The 16,667-nt window shown below is 41.4% G+C and overlaps 1 protein-coding gene across 1 annotated transcript in view; it reads left to right on the top strand.

Annotated features, from left to right (window-relative positions):
* LOC124619840 (peroxiredoxin-5, mitochondrial) overlaps positions 1-14,407 on the top strand; it is a 34,317-nt gene extending 19,910 nt beyond the window's left edge. Inside the window, exon 4 of the mRNA XM_047146448.1 lies at positions 14,060-14,407. Within this exon, the coding sequence (XP_047002404.1) occupies positions 14,060-14,251 (192 nt within the window). The 3' untranslated portion in view covers positions 14,252-14,407. The remainder of the gene's footprint in view (positions 1-14,059) is intronic.
* The last annotated feature ends 2,260 nt before the right edge of the window (positions 14,408-16,667 follow it).

Raw genomic sequence — 16,667 nt, 5'->3', positions numbered from 1 at the left:
CATTATGCCACACAGCCCTCCTCGATCTCAGCCTGAAAAGAAGAAGAAACATAAGTCCCGGGACAAAGAGCCTCTGGTGTCACCGGAGGTCCCTTCCCCGGCTTCACAACCGGATTCTGACCTGTCGTTTATGGATGTCGCCCCCTCCTTGTCGGTGACGGGTGGGGACCCGGCGGTATGACTGGATTTAGCGTGTTCAGCCCTCATTTAAACCATCGTTCTCTGGTTCTCCAATGGAATTGTAATGGCTACTATCGTCACCTTCCGGAATTGAAATCCCTTCTTTCGTCCTACTCAGCAGCTTGTGTGGTTCTCCAGGAATCTCATTTTACTGATGCTCACTCACCGACCCTCCGTGGGTTCCGTGTTTTCTGTCGAAATCGGGTCGGACCCTTGCGGGCTTCTGGTGGCGTTTGTACGTTGGTCCGTACAGACATTGCTAGCACGTGGATTCCTCTCCAAACTACATTGGAAGCAGTTGCTGTTAGGGTCCACTTAGACTCTGCAGTCACAGTATGCAATCTTTATCTCCCTCCTGACAGGACTCTTACACCTGCTGCCTTAACCACCCTTCTTCAGCAACTTCCTCCTCCCTTCCTCCTCCTTGGGGATTTTAATGCTCATCATCCTTTGTGGGGCAGTGCCTTTCCATCTAGACGAGGTCTTCTTATCGACCAATTTATTGCAGACCATGACCTGTGCCTTCTTAATGATGGCTCCCCTACTCATTTCAGTGCTGGTCATGGTACTTTTTCTGCCATTGATCTTTCCCTTTCTTCTCCCTCTCTCCTCCCTTCATTACACTGGTCGCCACACGACGACCTTTGTGATAGTGACCATTTCCCGTTGATTATCACGCTCCCTTCCCGCTCCCCGATGGAGAGGTTACCTCGTTGGTCTTTCCACCGCGCCGATTGGCCTCTATATACTGCACAGGTCGAGTTTTCTCCCTCTTTGTCGGGTTGTATTGATGACGTCCTACGTGACGTGTCTGACGCGATTGTTCGTGCTGCTAACCTTGCTGTCCCGCGCTCATCTGGACAATTTCGTCGTCGGCAAGTACCGTGGTGGAGTACGGCCATTGCCATTGCCATCCGTGATCGCCGTCGAGCTTTGCAACAGTTTAAGAGGCACCCATCTGTAGCCAGCCTTTCTACCTTTAAGCGCCTTCGCGCTAAAGCCCGTTATTTAATCAAACAGAGCAAGCGGATATGTTGGGAACGATTTGTTTCTTCCCTTGGTTCCACTGTCTCTCTGTCACGGGTATGGGCTACACTTCGCTCTCTCCAAGGTTGCCATCGGCAGTCCCCCCTCCCAGGCCTTCACCTCCCAGATGGCATTTGTACGGACCCATTAGTTCTCGCAGAACATCTTGCGATCCATTTTGCAGTGGCATCAGCGTCGGCCTCCTATCCAGCTGCTTTCCTTCATCAAAAACAGCAGGCTGAAGCTGTCACCTTATGTTTCACCACTTGTGAGTCAGAATCTTACAACGAACCTTTCACTGAATGGGAATTTCTTTCTGCTCTATCTGCTTCTCATGATACGGCTCCTGGCCCAGTTTCCATTCATAACCAGCTGCTCCAACATCTCAGTGCTCCACAACGGCACAATCTTCTTCGGGTGTTTAACCGTATCTGGCTCCAGGGTGACTTCCCTTCTCAGTGGAGGGATAGCATTGTGGTTCCTGTCCTTAAGCCTGGTCAGAACCCCCTATCTGTTGACAGCTATCGGCCAATTAGTTTGACCAATGTTGGTTGTAAGTTACTTGAACGGCTGGTAGCCCGTCGGCTCACTTGGGTCCTCGAATCTCGGGATCTATTGTCCCCTTACCAGTGTGGCTTTCGAGAGGGACGATCTCCAATCGATCATTTGCTTCGCTTGGAATCCGCAGTTCGGCAGGCTTTTTCCCAGCGGCGCCATTTGGTTGCAGTGTTTTTTGACCTTCGCAAGGCCTATGACACGGCCTGGCGCCATCACATCTTACTAACCCTTCATCAGTGGGGTCTTCGGGGCCCACTCCCGATTTTTATCCGCCAGTTCCTGATACATCGGTCATTCAGAGTTCGAGTTGGTACTGCTTTTAGTTCTCCACGGACCCAGGAGACGGGCATCCCACAGGGTTCTGTCTTGAGTGTCCTTCTTTTCCTCATTGCTATCGATGGACTTGTGGCCTCTGTCGGTCCCTTGGTCGCCCCTGCCCTGTATGTGGATGACTTCTGCATTTGGGTTAGTTCCTCCTCGATGCCATCTGCAGAACGGCAGCTCCAGGTGGCTATACGGCGTGCCTCTGCATGGACCCTCTCCCACGGGTTTCAATTCTCTCCTTTAAAATCGCGGGTGGTCCACTTCTGTCGCCGTACTACGGTCCACCCTGATCCAGAGCTCTATCTCGCTGCACAAAGATTGCCTGTGGTTCCACAGTTTCGTTTCCTAGGTCTTCTTTTCGACAACAAGCTCACTTGGCTGCCCCATATCAGACTCCTGAAGGTAGGATGTTTCCGTAAACTCAATGTCCTTCGCTTCCTTGCCCACTCCTCCTGGGGTGCGGACCGTTCCCTCCTCCTCCGTCTTTATCGTGCTCTAGTTCTGTCACGTTTGGACTATGGTTGTCAAGTTTATGGTTCAGCTGCTCCTTCCACGCTGCACGTGCTGGATCCAGTCCACCATCGTGGTATCCGTTTGGCCACCGGTGCCTTCCCTACTAGCCCTGTTGATAGTCTCCTGGTTGAAGCTGGGATCCCCCCCCTTTCTGTTCGGCGGTCCCAGCTTCTGGTGTCTTATGCCCTTACTATCCGTTCTTCTCCCGCTCATCCTTCCTATTCTATCCTATTCCCAGACCATGGACGTCGCCCGCCTGACTCCCGCCCTCGGGCGGGTTTACCGGTTGGGCTGCGCCTTGCGTCTCTTACCCGTGATTTTCGGCTTCCTTCTTTGTCCTGTCTTCCTCGCTCCCTCCCCTCCACCCCTCCTTGGTTAGTTCCTCGGCCTCGAATTCGGATGGATCTCCGCCGCGGTCCGAAAGATTCCATCCCCCCGGTGGTGTTCCGTTCCTTTTTCCGCCAAATTTTATGGGAGTTTCGGGATGCTGTTGTTTTTTATACTGATGGCTCTAAATCTGCTGATCATGTTGGGTATGCCTTCACGTCCTTTGTTGGAACGGAAAATCATCTACTGCCACCCTCATGTGGGGTGTTTACTGCGGAATTGATGGCAATTTCCCGGGCCCTTACCTTTATTAAACAATCCCAACACAACTGCGTTTTGTTATGTACGGACTCGATGAGTGGCCTTCTTGCTATTGACCGGTGTTTTTCGCGCCATCCCTTGGTCTCTGCCATCCATGACCATCTCGCTGATCTTCACCGTGCTGCTTGTTCCATTGACTTCCTATGGGTCCCGGGCCATGTGGGTATCCCGGGTAATGAGCTCGCTGATCGTTTGGCTGGGGGAGCAGTTACTTACCCCCCGTTTTCCGTAACCCCTCCTGCAGCGGATTTACGGCTTCACATCAAATCCCACTTTGCACAGTCATGGGCCAATTCTTGGGAGGCTACTCCACTGTCTAATAAACTTCGTGCCATTAAGGTGAATCCAGGCCCATGGCGTTCTTCCTTTCGCCTCTCCCGCAAGGACTCGACCACACTGTGTCATCTCCGCATTGGCCATACCAGGCTGACCCATGGTTTCCTTTTGCGTGATGAGCCACCCCCGCTATGTGGTTGTGGAGCCTTCCAGTCAGTGGCCCACATTTTGGTTGAATGCCCCCTTCTTTTGGCTCTGCGTGCTAAGTACAGACTCCCCCACACTTTACCTTTGATGTTGGCTGACGATTCCCGGATGGTCTCTCTGGTTCTAGGTTTCCTCCGGGAGAGTGGTTTTTATTCTCAGTTTTAAAGTTTTTAATCTCCCTCTGGTGTTGGGGCAGGGCGGTGAGTGTTTGGGTGTCTCCCACTGTAGGCAGTGTTCAGAGATTCCCGATTCACCTCCATGACCAGAATCCTCTTTTCTTTCCCTTTTACTCTGTTTTTACCCCTTCTTTTTAAGGCTTGGTTAGTTTTTCTATTCCCATACGTACTTTCTGCATTATAGCAGTTGTACCTTTTAAGTCACAGGTGGTCTTGCCTATGCTGTTTCAGCATAGTGTTGGGTTCGTTCTCTTGCCAACTTCCCTCATTTGTTTTTACTAATGACAACGTGACTGCCCTTTTACGTTTCCCCTTTATCCGTTTTATTTTTTCTGACTATACTGAGATGTCCCGTTCGCAGAATGGAGTCTATTTGACACAAGGGACTGATGACCTTGCTGTTTGGTCCCTTTAACCTCAAACAACCAACCAACCAACCAACCATTACCGTCAGAATGCATAAGTGGCAACATTGCGATGTTACGCTCTCTCTCCAAAACAAATTATGACCTATTATTTTCCTACTTGATTAGGAGGTAAGGAATTATGGATACACATTACTGTAAAGTAAGGATCATGATGGATATTTTCAGTTATTCTTTGCGCCATTTCCTTTCCTCGGATGTTGGGATATTCTGCTGATATAAAATTAATGGCAAAACAACGCTAGGTCCTTCTGTGCGTTTCAATCCTTCCATTTCTATGGGTAACCTTGACAAAGCATCAGGTACAATATTCTTGGACCTTTTTACATACTGTAACTTTATCGTATTATTGTAGGAAAATTACCCTACTGTGCAGTAAACGACTACTCATTGAGAAGGATAAAGCTTGATAGTCTGTATAAATGTGGGTTTCTGATCCCCATACTAGTGTTTGAAATTTTTGAATAGCCCACACAATCACTAATAGTTCCTTTTCGGTAGCCATGTAATTTAATTCATGTTTATTTCGACTACAGCTAGCAAAAGCTATGGTTCGGTGTTCTACATTATTCAGATCCCACTCTCCTTGCAAAAGTTCTGCAGCAATACTGTAATCAGATGCATCTGTCAAAATTTTAAACGGTTCGCCATGACTGGATGATGTAAAATGGGTGATTCAACAAGCGCACTTTTGACATTTTCAAATGCATCATTGGCACCTTGATCCCAAGTCCATGGCAGTCCCTTCCTTAATAAACGTAAAATTCTCGGGTCATTTAGTTCTTGCCCTCGTATGTACTAGCCATGGTATCCGGCCATCCCTATAAATCCTTTTAACTGTCGTACATTTCTAGGCTGTGGACATTCTTTGATAGCTTTGATGTGGTCAGGGTCTGGTCTAATCCCTTGTACCCCTATAATACGACCTAAGGACTTAAGTTCTTGGCATGCAAAGTAAGATTTAGTGTTTCACCGTAATACCTTTTTCTTTAAATTTTTTCAAAGTTTTGCATAAAGTTAAACAATGTTCTTTCCAAGAAGCTGATGTTATCAGGATATCATCTATATATATTATCAAATTCTTCAATAACTCTCTCCCTAGTGCCTCATCTAAGTCCCATATGAATACGGACACAGAGATATTAAGTCCGAATGGCAATACATTGAAATGATATGATTTACCATCAAAGTAAAATGCTGTATACTTTTTGGATTCTGGGTGTAATTTTATTTGCCAATATCCCACAGTCAGGTCCATGGTGCTAAAGAATCTTGCCTTTTGAAATTTGGATAACAATTCGTCAATATTAATAGGTCTCTCTGTCTGTCTGTCTGTCTGTCTGTCTCTGTATGCCGATTCAGTGTAAGTGTGTCTAATACTAATCGTACTCTGGCTGTAGCTTTCTTTACCACAACCAATGGATTATTCATGACGCTAGAACTTCGTTCTATAATATTATTAATCATTTTATTGATTTCATCCCTAACTGCTTCCTTCAAACTTACCGGTATTGGATATGGCATACAGAAGAATGGAATGTCATTTACAAATACATTCGCTGATATTACCTGGACAGTCGGGAAATACTACTTCATACTCCATGAAAATTTTATATAAATCTCGCATTTGTTAATCGGTTAATATTAGGAATCTGTTAATTTTGTCTTTCATGTCAGCGCGATGTGTTACTCGATTTACATTATTGATCTTTTGGTGACAATTTTGCTGTAGCTATTAATCGCAGACACACTCAGTTGTTTGTTTTCCAATGCCGTTATTTGTCACAAACGGTATCCAATGTCTACTGTCCGCTTTACCAAAACAAAGAAGACTCTCGTCAAAGTTTAAGGTGACTTTAAATTCTAATAACCAATCTAAGCCGAATAATATGTCTCTTTTAATATTTTCTACTATTAATAGTGTTTGCCAAAATAATATATCTCCAGTACAACAGTTCACTTTAGTTTCATATCTCATGAGTTTACTCTTCATTCCTGTTATCCCCAGTATGTAAACTCCCGTTACTGGCAATAGCGGTAAGTGCTGTTTAGTCTGTAATGAATTAAAGAATGCATTGGAGATGAGTGATACCTCACTCCCTGAATCTATAAATATGTTAACTTCTGCAGTTTCCACTGTCCCTGCTATTATAGGTTGTGGGTTATTGGCATCTAAACTCAGTTCTTCAAGTAGTAATCATTCCTTTGTGGGTAAAGTTAACATACGTATATGGAACAAGGCCTCCTAACGTATCTCCATGACCTGGGCCCCGGCCCTGGATCCAGATTGCATCACGTTTTCCTCATTATTACTAATTACAGGCTGGTTACCGAAACGAGATATCGTTCCATGTTGTGCTCTATTGTTACTCAGTAGAAATTCCTGAGAAGTTACTGAACCTAAATTTGAAGGTGGATGCTTCTTCTGATAATTGTCATTAGCATTTTTCCTGTTGCATTGGTGTACTCTTGCTAGGTTTGCCTCATGTTTTTTGACATTATTACCACTACTCCTTTTGTAGTTCGGATTTTCAGTTTGGTGCAAGTTTTTGTTGCGGTCCTTATTTAAGGCATCAAGTGCGTCTACAAAGGACAACAGCTCTTCTACAGTCTTCCATCCACTACATAAGATATCTTTCCTCGCATATATGGGAAAACGTCTAATTAAAATCTGCACTAATCCTTCTTCCTCCATCGGCCTATCGAAATACTTCCTCATTGTACCCCAAGTAGTGTAATATTTTGGGTCCCACAAATCTGATACTAACTTCTCTTGGGCACTTGCAGACCAATACTTCTCTTTAAATTTCTTTTCAAAATCTTCCCAAGAGGAAAAGTTCTCCATATTTACTGTTGCCCATTTGGAGGCTTCTCCTAGAAGGTAACCCACGGCAAATTCAATCTTGTTAGAATCTTCCCAATTTTTTGGTAAAGCTTGGTTAAACCTTTTCAAAAAATGTTGGATTTACCTCTCCATTGGGCTTACATTTAGGGAATTGTCTTGATAACACCGAATTAGCTCCCCATTGCAAATCCGTAACTACTTCACTGGTTAACACCACATTAGGTGAAGTTACTCGTTTTTCTACTTGTTCCTGGATAAGTTTGAATTCCCTCCAGAGTTCGTCTATGCCCTTCCTGGTATCAGCAAGTTTGGAAGAAGCCATAGGGACATGTTCCTGGATATTATTCTCTCTGTAACTTTTCTTTCTATAATTTCTTAAACTTGTTCTTCCAAACTACTTACATTTACGATATCAGAGTCTGCTATTTTCTCTTTAAAGCTTCTTTCTACATTATCCACTCATGTACTTACACCTGTAATTTGCGATTGAATGACAGGCATTAACTCGCTCTGCTTATCTACACTTTCTTTCAAAGTACTCAGACCCTGCTTTAGAGCATTAAAATTTAACATTACACACATTTTCGAAAGATCCTAATTTTTCATTGATTTCTGATTCTACATTATTGCATCTGTCCTCAATCTCAAATTCTAACTTTTTTGACAACTTCTGGAAATTCATTCTGTTTACTACTAAGGTCAGTGAACATTTGATTTACACGAATGTGTAAAGAATCAGTCAATTCCTTCTTTAAATCTAATTTCAAATTTTCTACTTCACTATTTAGGGCGTCAAATTCAGTCTTTAAAACATCCATGCCTTTGCATAGATTACTAAATTCTTTGCTCTGTGAGTCGACTTTGGCATTTAACAATCCTAAAGTTTCATTCTGACATTTAAACTAGAATGTACTAAGCTTAGTTCTTTACTTAGAGTTGCAGTTAGTTCCTTACTTACAGCAGCATTTAGAGTTTTGATTAGATTTACTAATTCAGACCAATCAGGCCCTTCTTTAGTAATTCTCATAGCCATGACTGGTTCTGACGTCCCTCCAATTTGCTGAACATTTTGCAAGCTTTATACCTTTTTTAAAAAAATAACTTTAAGTAGAATAACTACATTAATAAAGTTCATTAAGTAGTTTGTACCACTTCTTGCTAAGGTACTAAAGTTCTGTTTTGCGTTCACCCAGCATGGAATTCTCGCAGCGTAGGTGAGCGAATGTGACGGCAGGTCAGCACCAGTGAACAGCAGCTGGTTCCAGTGACGTTGGATGTAGGCTGGTTTTCACGTCTGCGTCCTTGTGATGCGTGTGAGAGCTGTATACTCCCCACCAGATCTTCTTAGTCGTGTCGTTCTAGGCGTATCTCTTCTTAGTCTAATACATCGAGATCTTCTCTCCGGTTTTTCTCGTTGTGACTTTCTTAAGTCTTCTCCTTTATGTGCCTTTACAAATGTGCTCAATCAGATATTTGGGCAGAATCCAATTCCATGAAATGGTTCTCTTGTCTTGTTATGCTCGGTTGCTATGACAACACTTGATAGCTTTTTCTCTCGTCTTCATCTGAAAGTCCTTTTTTTCTTTCGGTCCTTTGACACTGGTCGCCACGCTCTAACCATTTGACGACTAAGAGTGTCTGGAGTGTATGTGCAAACTTCCCACTTTTTATACGAGTCAACTTACTTGGTGTACACAACCGATCTTCGCTGGATAGCCGTCTTCTGGAATCTCTCTAAACTTCTTCTCCGAAGATTATGCTAGTTACAGGAACCTTAAAGACCCTCTCTCTACTTGCGAAATAATTAGGTACTCGTAGAATACTTTTCAATAACTATTGGTATATTTGAGATTCGTAAAGAACAAAATTCACAATTCACACTTCATACATAAACATTAGACTTCTTGTAAGTCACTTGTATCATCTCACATTTGAAACAGATTGAAGTACATTTAGCAAAGAGTTGGCATAACAAACATAACTCTATTAAAAACAAATCGTAAAATACGTCTTGCCTCCAGCAAGTCCAAGATAAGAGTTTATTTATTTTATAACAATGGTCACTGATACGAGTAGCACAGAATAACCTAGAAGTTCTACAGTTCTTCCGTATACTTTCACAAGAACTTCCATGGATCGCCCGACAAGTATTTGTTGGTGCTGTTTGTCTGCCGTTTCTACCTTCTGCTCGTGACTGATTTCACACCTGCACACACAAACATGTGATGCACTTTAGGTAGGATTCTAGCATCCCACTCTCACATCTAAAATATCGTGTGTTCGAGACAGGAAATTCTCGAAACACTACAAATGTAATTCTTTGAGGAATCCGTCGGAAATGTTTAAGAGGTTGTGCTGAACAATGTGTGGAAGTGCCTGCACCACCTCTCTCGTCACTGCATGGAGAGGCTTGCCATCCCCATTGGCATCTGTTTTTCGTGTCCCACGTCTGATTCAGTTCAGATTGTGCCAGCTGACACAAGTAAGCTTGAAGCAAGAGTGTTCGATAGTTTGGTTCTCAACTTTCAAGGATCTTTCTGGTATGAAGATGACCACTCCAATTTCCAGACAGTCATAGGCTTGAAACTGCTGGCTAATGGTATTGTGGCAGTTCTCCGGGCTGGCTGATGAGATACCAGTTGGCTTGAAGAACATTTTTGACTATTATGCATGGGAAGAGACTGACAGTTATGTGCTCTTGTCCATAAGTGTGTGTGTGTGTGTGTGTGTGTGTGTGTGTGTGTGTGTGTGTGTGAGGTTGCTGTCTTGTGAGGTGGAGTGGTGGTGCTTCACACATGGAGCCATTCAACAAGCATACCACATATAATGCCCAAGACCTGTTTCCCATAGGGGAGCCTTGCAGCTTGTTGGCAGGTTCATGCTTGGGTACAACAGGCCCCCAGCCTTTGCAGCATCTTTTCTATTCTGTGCTGCACATCTATCCTCTTGCTGTTCTTTCTTCCCCTCCCTTGGGGAGCGTGTCTGGAATGTGGTTGGAAATGTGTTCTGCATTTTCAGTAGTCAGTATCTGGACAGTCTCTCCGCTGTTTCCTTTCTTTTCTTCTTTCATTCCTTCGTCCGCTTCTGTGTCCGAGGTTCCTCTTTTTCTTCTTCCCTGTGCGCCCTTGAAGACACCTCATGCATATGATGCATAACAGGTGACTGGGTAACGCATAATTCCCAGCCCCGGGTTGGGAGGTAGGGTTCGCATGTACTCCCTGGTACAGTCCGGGCCCGGGGAGGGGCAAGTGCCTGAAGTGTGAAGTCACCTAATGTGGGTGCACCCTGTTCTGAAAGGGCTCCTCATTTGGAAGGAGCGCACCATCGGTAAACCTGGCAATTATGGGGGATTTTCTCACAATGTGTCAATCATCTTCTCGGTCAGTGTCTACAAAACGTAAACGGAATGAGGCTAATGATTCAAAGACCCTCCCAGCTGCACCAAGGTTCCTCATGGTTTCATGTACTGAAGATAGTCAATCCTTTGCTATGGTAAATCCATTTATTATTCAGCCACACTAGTGTCCTGTTGGCACCCAGCCAAATGTGTAACGTGTGGTACAGATGTTCACGAGGGTGATTGTCTGCCTCCTCCTCACTGCTGTCTTGTCAGTATGGGAGCAGTCAAAGCGTATATTTTCATAATGAATTCTCACTTTCCCATGCTCTACCTTAGCTAAGCACTTTAGTAAGATGATACGCCGTAAGTTGCTCCCAAAGGAATTGTTTGTTGAGAGACGGTACCGTTGTAGTACACACTCTGATGGATGCAAGTAGGTGGAGGAGAATGACTGCCCAGTTGATTTGCCTGAATATGTGCTCAGTGTTTAACTCGTAGCTCTGCTACTTTTGGTGCAGGTAGACAATGGAAACCAGTTATAATGACATTGAAGGGACTGGTGGTTCACAATCATTGTAGCCAATAATTGCTCTAAGTGGGTTTCTGCTTTGTTTTTTGATAAAAAAAGATTATATCTGGAAATTTTAAGCTGCCATAGTTAAAACTTAAGAAAAAACTGTCTTCAATATTGTATTTCTGCTTATGTTAAGGCAGTACGTACAGCAATAAAATGTCGGCAAAATGTAAAAATCTTTAATAAGTGAAGAAATAACTAACAATATAAATGGTTTGGTAATGTCAAACACAGTCTTCGATAATGAATGAGATAAAATGTTAGACTTGTTTGAGACTTAATGTAAGTGCTGCATAGTAAAATAGTTGTGAATAACAAAACTTCATTCAAGTTACCGTATCTTTTAAAAAATTAATCAGCGGTACCAAAATGAAAAGATAGTATTGTGTACATAAACTACACAAAGGCTTGCACTTTTTCCTATGTTTCCTTTTAAAATGTTGTACAAATGTAATGTACAGGGTGATTCAAAAAGAATACTACAACTTTAGGAATTTAAAACTCTGCAACGACAAAAGGCAGAGCTAAGCACTATCTGTCGGCTAATTAAGGGAGCTATAAAGTTTCATTTAGTTGTACATTTGTTCGCTTGAGGCGCTGTTGACTAGGCGTCAGTGTCAGTTGAAGCTAAGATGGCGACCGCTCAACAGAAAGCTTTTTGTGTTATCGAGTACGGCAGAAGTGAATCGACGACAGTTGTTAAGCGTGCATTTCGAACGAAGTATGGTGTTAAATCTCCTGATAGGTGGTGTATTAAACGTTGGTATAAACAGTTTACAGAGAATGGGTGTTTGTGCAAAGGGAAAAGTTCTGGACGGCTACTGTAACTGGACTACAGTATCTGGAGATGTTAGAGCATTGGCTGTTCCCTCAGCTCGAACAAGAAGCACAACAATTCATATTTCAGCAGGATGGAGCGCCACCACATTGGCACTTATCTGTCCGTAACTACCTGAACGTCAACTACCCGAGGCGATGGATCGGCCGCCAGGCAGCCCGTGAAAGAGCACTTCATCACTGGCCACGGCCACCAAGAAGCCCTGATCTTACCCCTTGCAATTTTTTCTTATGGGGGTATGTTAAGGATATGGTGTTTCGGCCACCTCTCCCAGCCACCATTGATGATTTGAAACAAGAAATAACAGCAGCTATCCAAACTGTTACGCCTGATATGCTACAGAGAGTGTGGAACGAGTTGGAGTATCGGGTTGATATTGCTCGAGTGTCTGGAGGGGGCCATATTGAACATCTCTGAACTTGTTTTTGAGTGAAAAAAAACTTTTTAAATACTCTTTCTAATGATGTATGACAGAAGGTTATATTATGTTTCTTTCATTAAATACACATTTTTAAAGTTGTGGTATTCTTTTTGAATCACCCTGTACTGTACCTAACACCCTGAAAATATCCAGCAAGCACAACCACAAAACATCATAACGAATACACTATTATTCTACTTCTGTACTTTAAAAAAAGTAACATATATTGGAAACTAATTTTCTAGTTTCCTACGACGACAGCGAAGACTGTGTTGTTTAGATTTTTAATGAGTTGCTTTAGCTTTAAAATGCAATATCTTAATGTGTACTACAGTATAATGTCTTACTTAAGGTAATCTTTTATCTTTATTTGCTTTTTGTCCTCGAGATGTGCTTATGCATTTTGCATTTGACGATGCATTAGTTTGAACACCTCTTTGTCATTTGTAGAGACTATATTTTCTGTCTCCACAAATTGTAAACATCGCTGAATGTGACACACCCCAATTCCTTTCCGATGCTGATGTTTGTTTCACCATTTTATAATCATCGTATCATTTGTGACTTTCATTCAGTATTAAAATCTCCACTCTTTGCAATGCCTGCATTGCCTGTTTGACCCATATTGATTTGACTGTACAAATAAAGAGTTCAGAGGTAAGCATTACTTTATTTTTAGTAATCCCTAAATACGTAATCAATAAAAATGAACATTGGACATTATAGCCCATATATTTCTTTGAAAATGTAATGTAAAAAAAATGTCATTACAAGCTATGCCGTACTAAGTGATTTTTTTTATATGTACCATTCACATACGATTTATACACAATGGTTAGATTTTGCCAATACATCGTTAAGTGATATCATTATAAATGACATTGACTATATATGATGTCTCATTGTCTCCTTATTTTGAGAACTGGATAGTTGTCATTATACTTAATTATTGATCAGAGATGTAAATTAAATTTTAAGAATTTGTGTGATGTGCACAACTAACAGACATGTAGTGTGTTTTCTGAAATAAATGAAGTAATAATTTCTAACTTTGCAAATATTTATTGAATGTATTATCTTAAACTTTCACCAATTATGTTCTTTCTGTATTATTTTCATGTTACGTCAGAGCTTAGTATACTAAGAGCTCTAACCATTGTATACATGTTGGAAGGTTGGGGGAACAAAAAAATAAGCTTTCACTTTCATATTGTCGCATAAGTTTTTCACCATCAGTTGACCACCAATGTAATGCAGTTTTCGTATAAAAGTGTGTAGAAAGAGAGAAAAATGCAGGTTTTTGTGGGGGGAGAACTTTTCAACAAAATTCTTCTGGTTGTGTGACCACATCAGTTTGTTTACTATTGCAGGTAATGAAAACTAGCAACCAAACTGTTCAGTTTTATCACATCAAGACTTGGTCACATACGCAGAAGAATGTTATTGTAATTCACATACTACTTTGATTATGTTCCATGCCCTGACTGGGGCATGTACCCTATACAAGCAATTTCAAGGGAGATCAGCTAATATATGTTGAGCCCACAAATGGAAAAATTTAAGATGGAACCATCACATTGCACTGATCCATTATTGTTTTCTTACAGAAGAAGCAATTGCCTAGTATTTACATTTTTTGTTGTTATGAGACTAATCAATGTTGGAGTCGTTGCAAAAACGTTTCTCATATAAATTCTTTTATCTGCAGGTCCGGATGCTGGCTGATCCTGATGCATCATTCACAAAAGCATTGGCACTGGATACAAATTTACCACCTTTGGGGGGCACCCGTTCGAAGCGGTATTCAATGGTAATTGAAAATGGTGTGGTGAAATCATTAAATGTTGAGCCTGATGGTACTGGGCTTTCCTGTTCTTTGGCTGACAAACTTCCTTTGTAGGAACTAAAACTGTGGTCTCGAAACTATTCCACTGCTTTAGCGTTACCATTTCACAATTACTTTATTTAGATGTTTCCTAATATTCTGTATGTTTAATTTGTATGCACCATTCTGAAATTGTTGATGGTTAACAATAAAGGTAATAAGTAACCTGCTTGAGGTGGTTACATATTTTACTTTCTCCTCTGGTTTTGTTCAACTTAACCTGTTCGCAGGCGCATTTTTTTGTATTCACGTATCACCACGGCACCTTTGTGACGTATTAAAACTTTGCTGCCATTACATGTAAAAAAATACTGAAATGTTGTCTGTTTTTGTTTCGGGTTTTCTTTCACATAAAAAATATTTGTTACCAATATTAAAGTTTACTTACTACATTGTGAAAGCAGTACTGGAAACTTTATCGTGCAATAAAGGTATATATATTGCAGAAGCAAAGCAATCTGTTCAGACAACAATAGTGATCACACGACCAACAAATGGATTGTTGTACCGGTTTTTATACATATGGTGAAGTGTACTATCACAAGGTGTCAGGCATAGGCAGAGGTGGTAAGACATATTCCCAAAAGCTTTGGGATACCACCAAGTTGATGGCAAGTATACTTCCCAAGGGCCACAATGACAGATTAATTTTGTGGTAACTATACTTGGCAAGCTGCGTTCCCTCAATCACTTAAGAAATACATTTATTGGAAAATGTATCCCCCATAGCCCACGAAACCATTAACTACAAAATTACCATAAATGCAGTCTTCCTCAATTTGTTCATAAAATAGTTTCAGTTCAGTTCGCTTTTCATTTATTGCAGGAATTGTTTAATAGTATTTTTCAAAATAATTCTTGCTTGAGATTTCTCAAGAAAATTACCTGTATACTCTGAACAAAACTTATACATTTTGCAGTCACATGAATTGCTTTTTTCTTCAGGTAATGAGAAGTGTAGCTGTCTGAAGCTCCTTTTTTGTACTCAGTAAGGCTTAAAAAGTACACAGAATAAACTAAAAAAGACCAAAGCCGTTAAATTAAATGTTGATGACAAATAATATTTACGAGTGAAATCTATCCAGTTGACAACAATAGCGAGTTATGTGATCGGAAGCCTTCCTGGCGTATGTGTTGTTTCCAGGGCTCTCGGGTGTCCAGCCGGATGCAATCGTTAAGTCCCATGATATTTCAGCAAATAACCGTTCCATCAGAACCACCTGATGATGGCAGAAAGGTTATTCGCCGAAATATCGTGGGACTTAACGATCGCATCTGGCTGGACACCCGAGAGTTCTGGAAACAATAGCGAGGTTCCAATCAGCCAATACCACCTGTAAAAGGTATTGAAAAAGCACAGAAAGGATGAATGTGGCACACCTGTGCACCAGAGAAAGAAGTTAATTTTGTTCTATTACATGAAATATGTAATAGCAGAGTGAATACTGTCTTAAGTTAGTAATAGGCTGTGGGAAAATTTGATGCTCCAGAAATGAGTGATACACTAAAGACCATGCAAAGGTTGAAATTCAGGCTCTGAAATCGTCACCGCAAGAGGTATTTTAAGGAGTAATTTTCAGTAATGAATTACAGAATTGACGTTATCAGATCACATTTTGAATATTTCCCTTTGTGGATTTAAAAGTCAACATTTTTGGAACTGTTGGAACTGAGTGAGATTTTAAAGTGCATAGCAGCTAGTCTTAAAGTTGCCCTTTGAATTGCTCGTTAGTTCCCTGTTGTAGAGTTATGGGGGCATAGTTTGTACAGCTTATTCATCTTGAGGGCTTTTAGTGGCTCAGCCTGCTGACACTAAGCGATTTGTACGTCTTCTATACATCAGTAACTAAAGTCTGATAACACTTTTGTTTCTGGCAACAGCAACACTATGCTCTGTAGGAAGGACATATTAAGTTTATAAATGTCTCACCAAGAGCACTGAAATATAATCCACCACCTAGTGTTTCACAAACGATAGAGGAAATAAAGGTGCATAATATGTGCTTACTTTCAGTTACTAACAATTTCTGAGCTTGGTAATCGAATTTGTGGGATAAAGAGCATCATTAGTATGTTCCTTCTTGTAACTGCAGAATACTGAGAGTCTGAAAATTACATAATATGAATTAACTGTGCAATGTTTTGGGCAAAAATTTGGAACTCTAGCTAAAATTGAAATTTATGGAACTTGGTGCACTCAGATCCAACCTTAACATTAATCAGATCAAAAACAATGCAAATCTTGGTAAGCATATATACATAATTTCAACAAGCAATATACAATGCAGCTGAGTGGTTGTGATGTGAAAAATGCATCTTTGTTCCACCTGTCTTACTACAAATTTTAGTGATAGTGTCTGAATTAGGAATGGTGTCATGTGAAGATGAAAAACATAATTTAACTGAAAAATAGTTAAATGTTTTTATTGAA

The sequence above is a fragment of the Schistocerca americana genome, chromosome 6 (genome assembly GCF_021461395.2).
Source record: "Schistocerca americana isolate TAMUIC-IGC-003095 chromosome 6, iqSchAmer2.1, whole genome shotgun sequence".
Lineage (NCBI taxonomy): Eukaryota > Metazoa > Arthropoda > Insecta > Orthoptera > Acrididae > Schistocerca > Schistocerca americana.
This window is presented reverse-complemented; position numbering and strand designations above follow the sequence as displayed.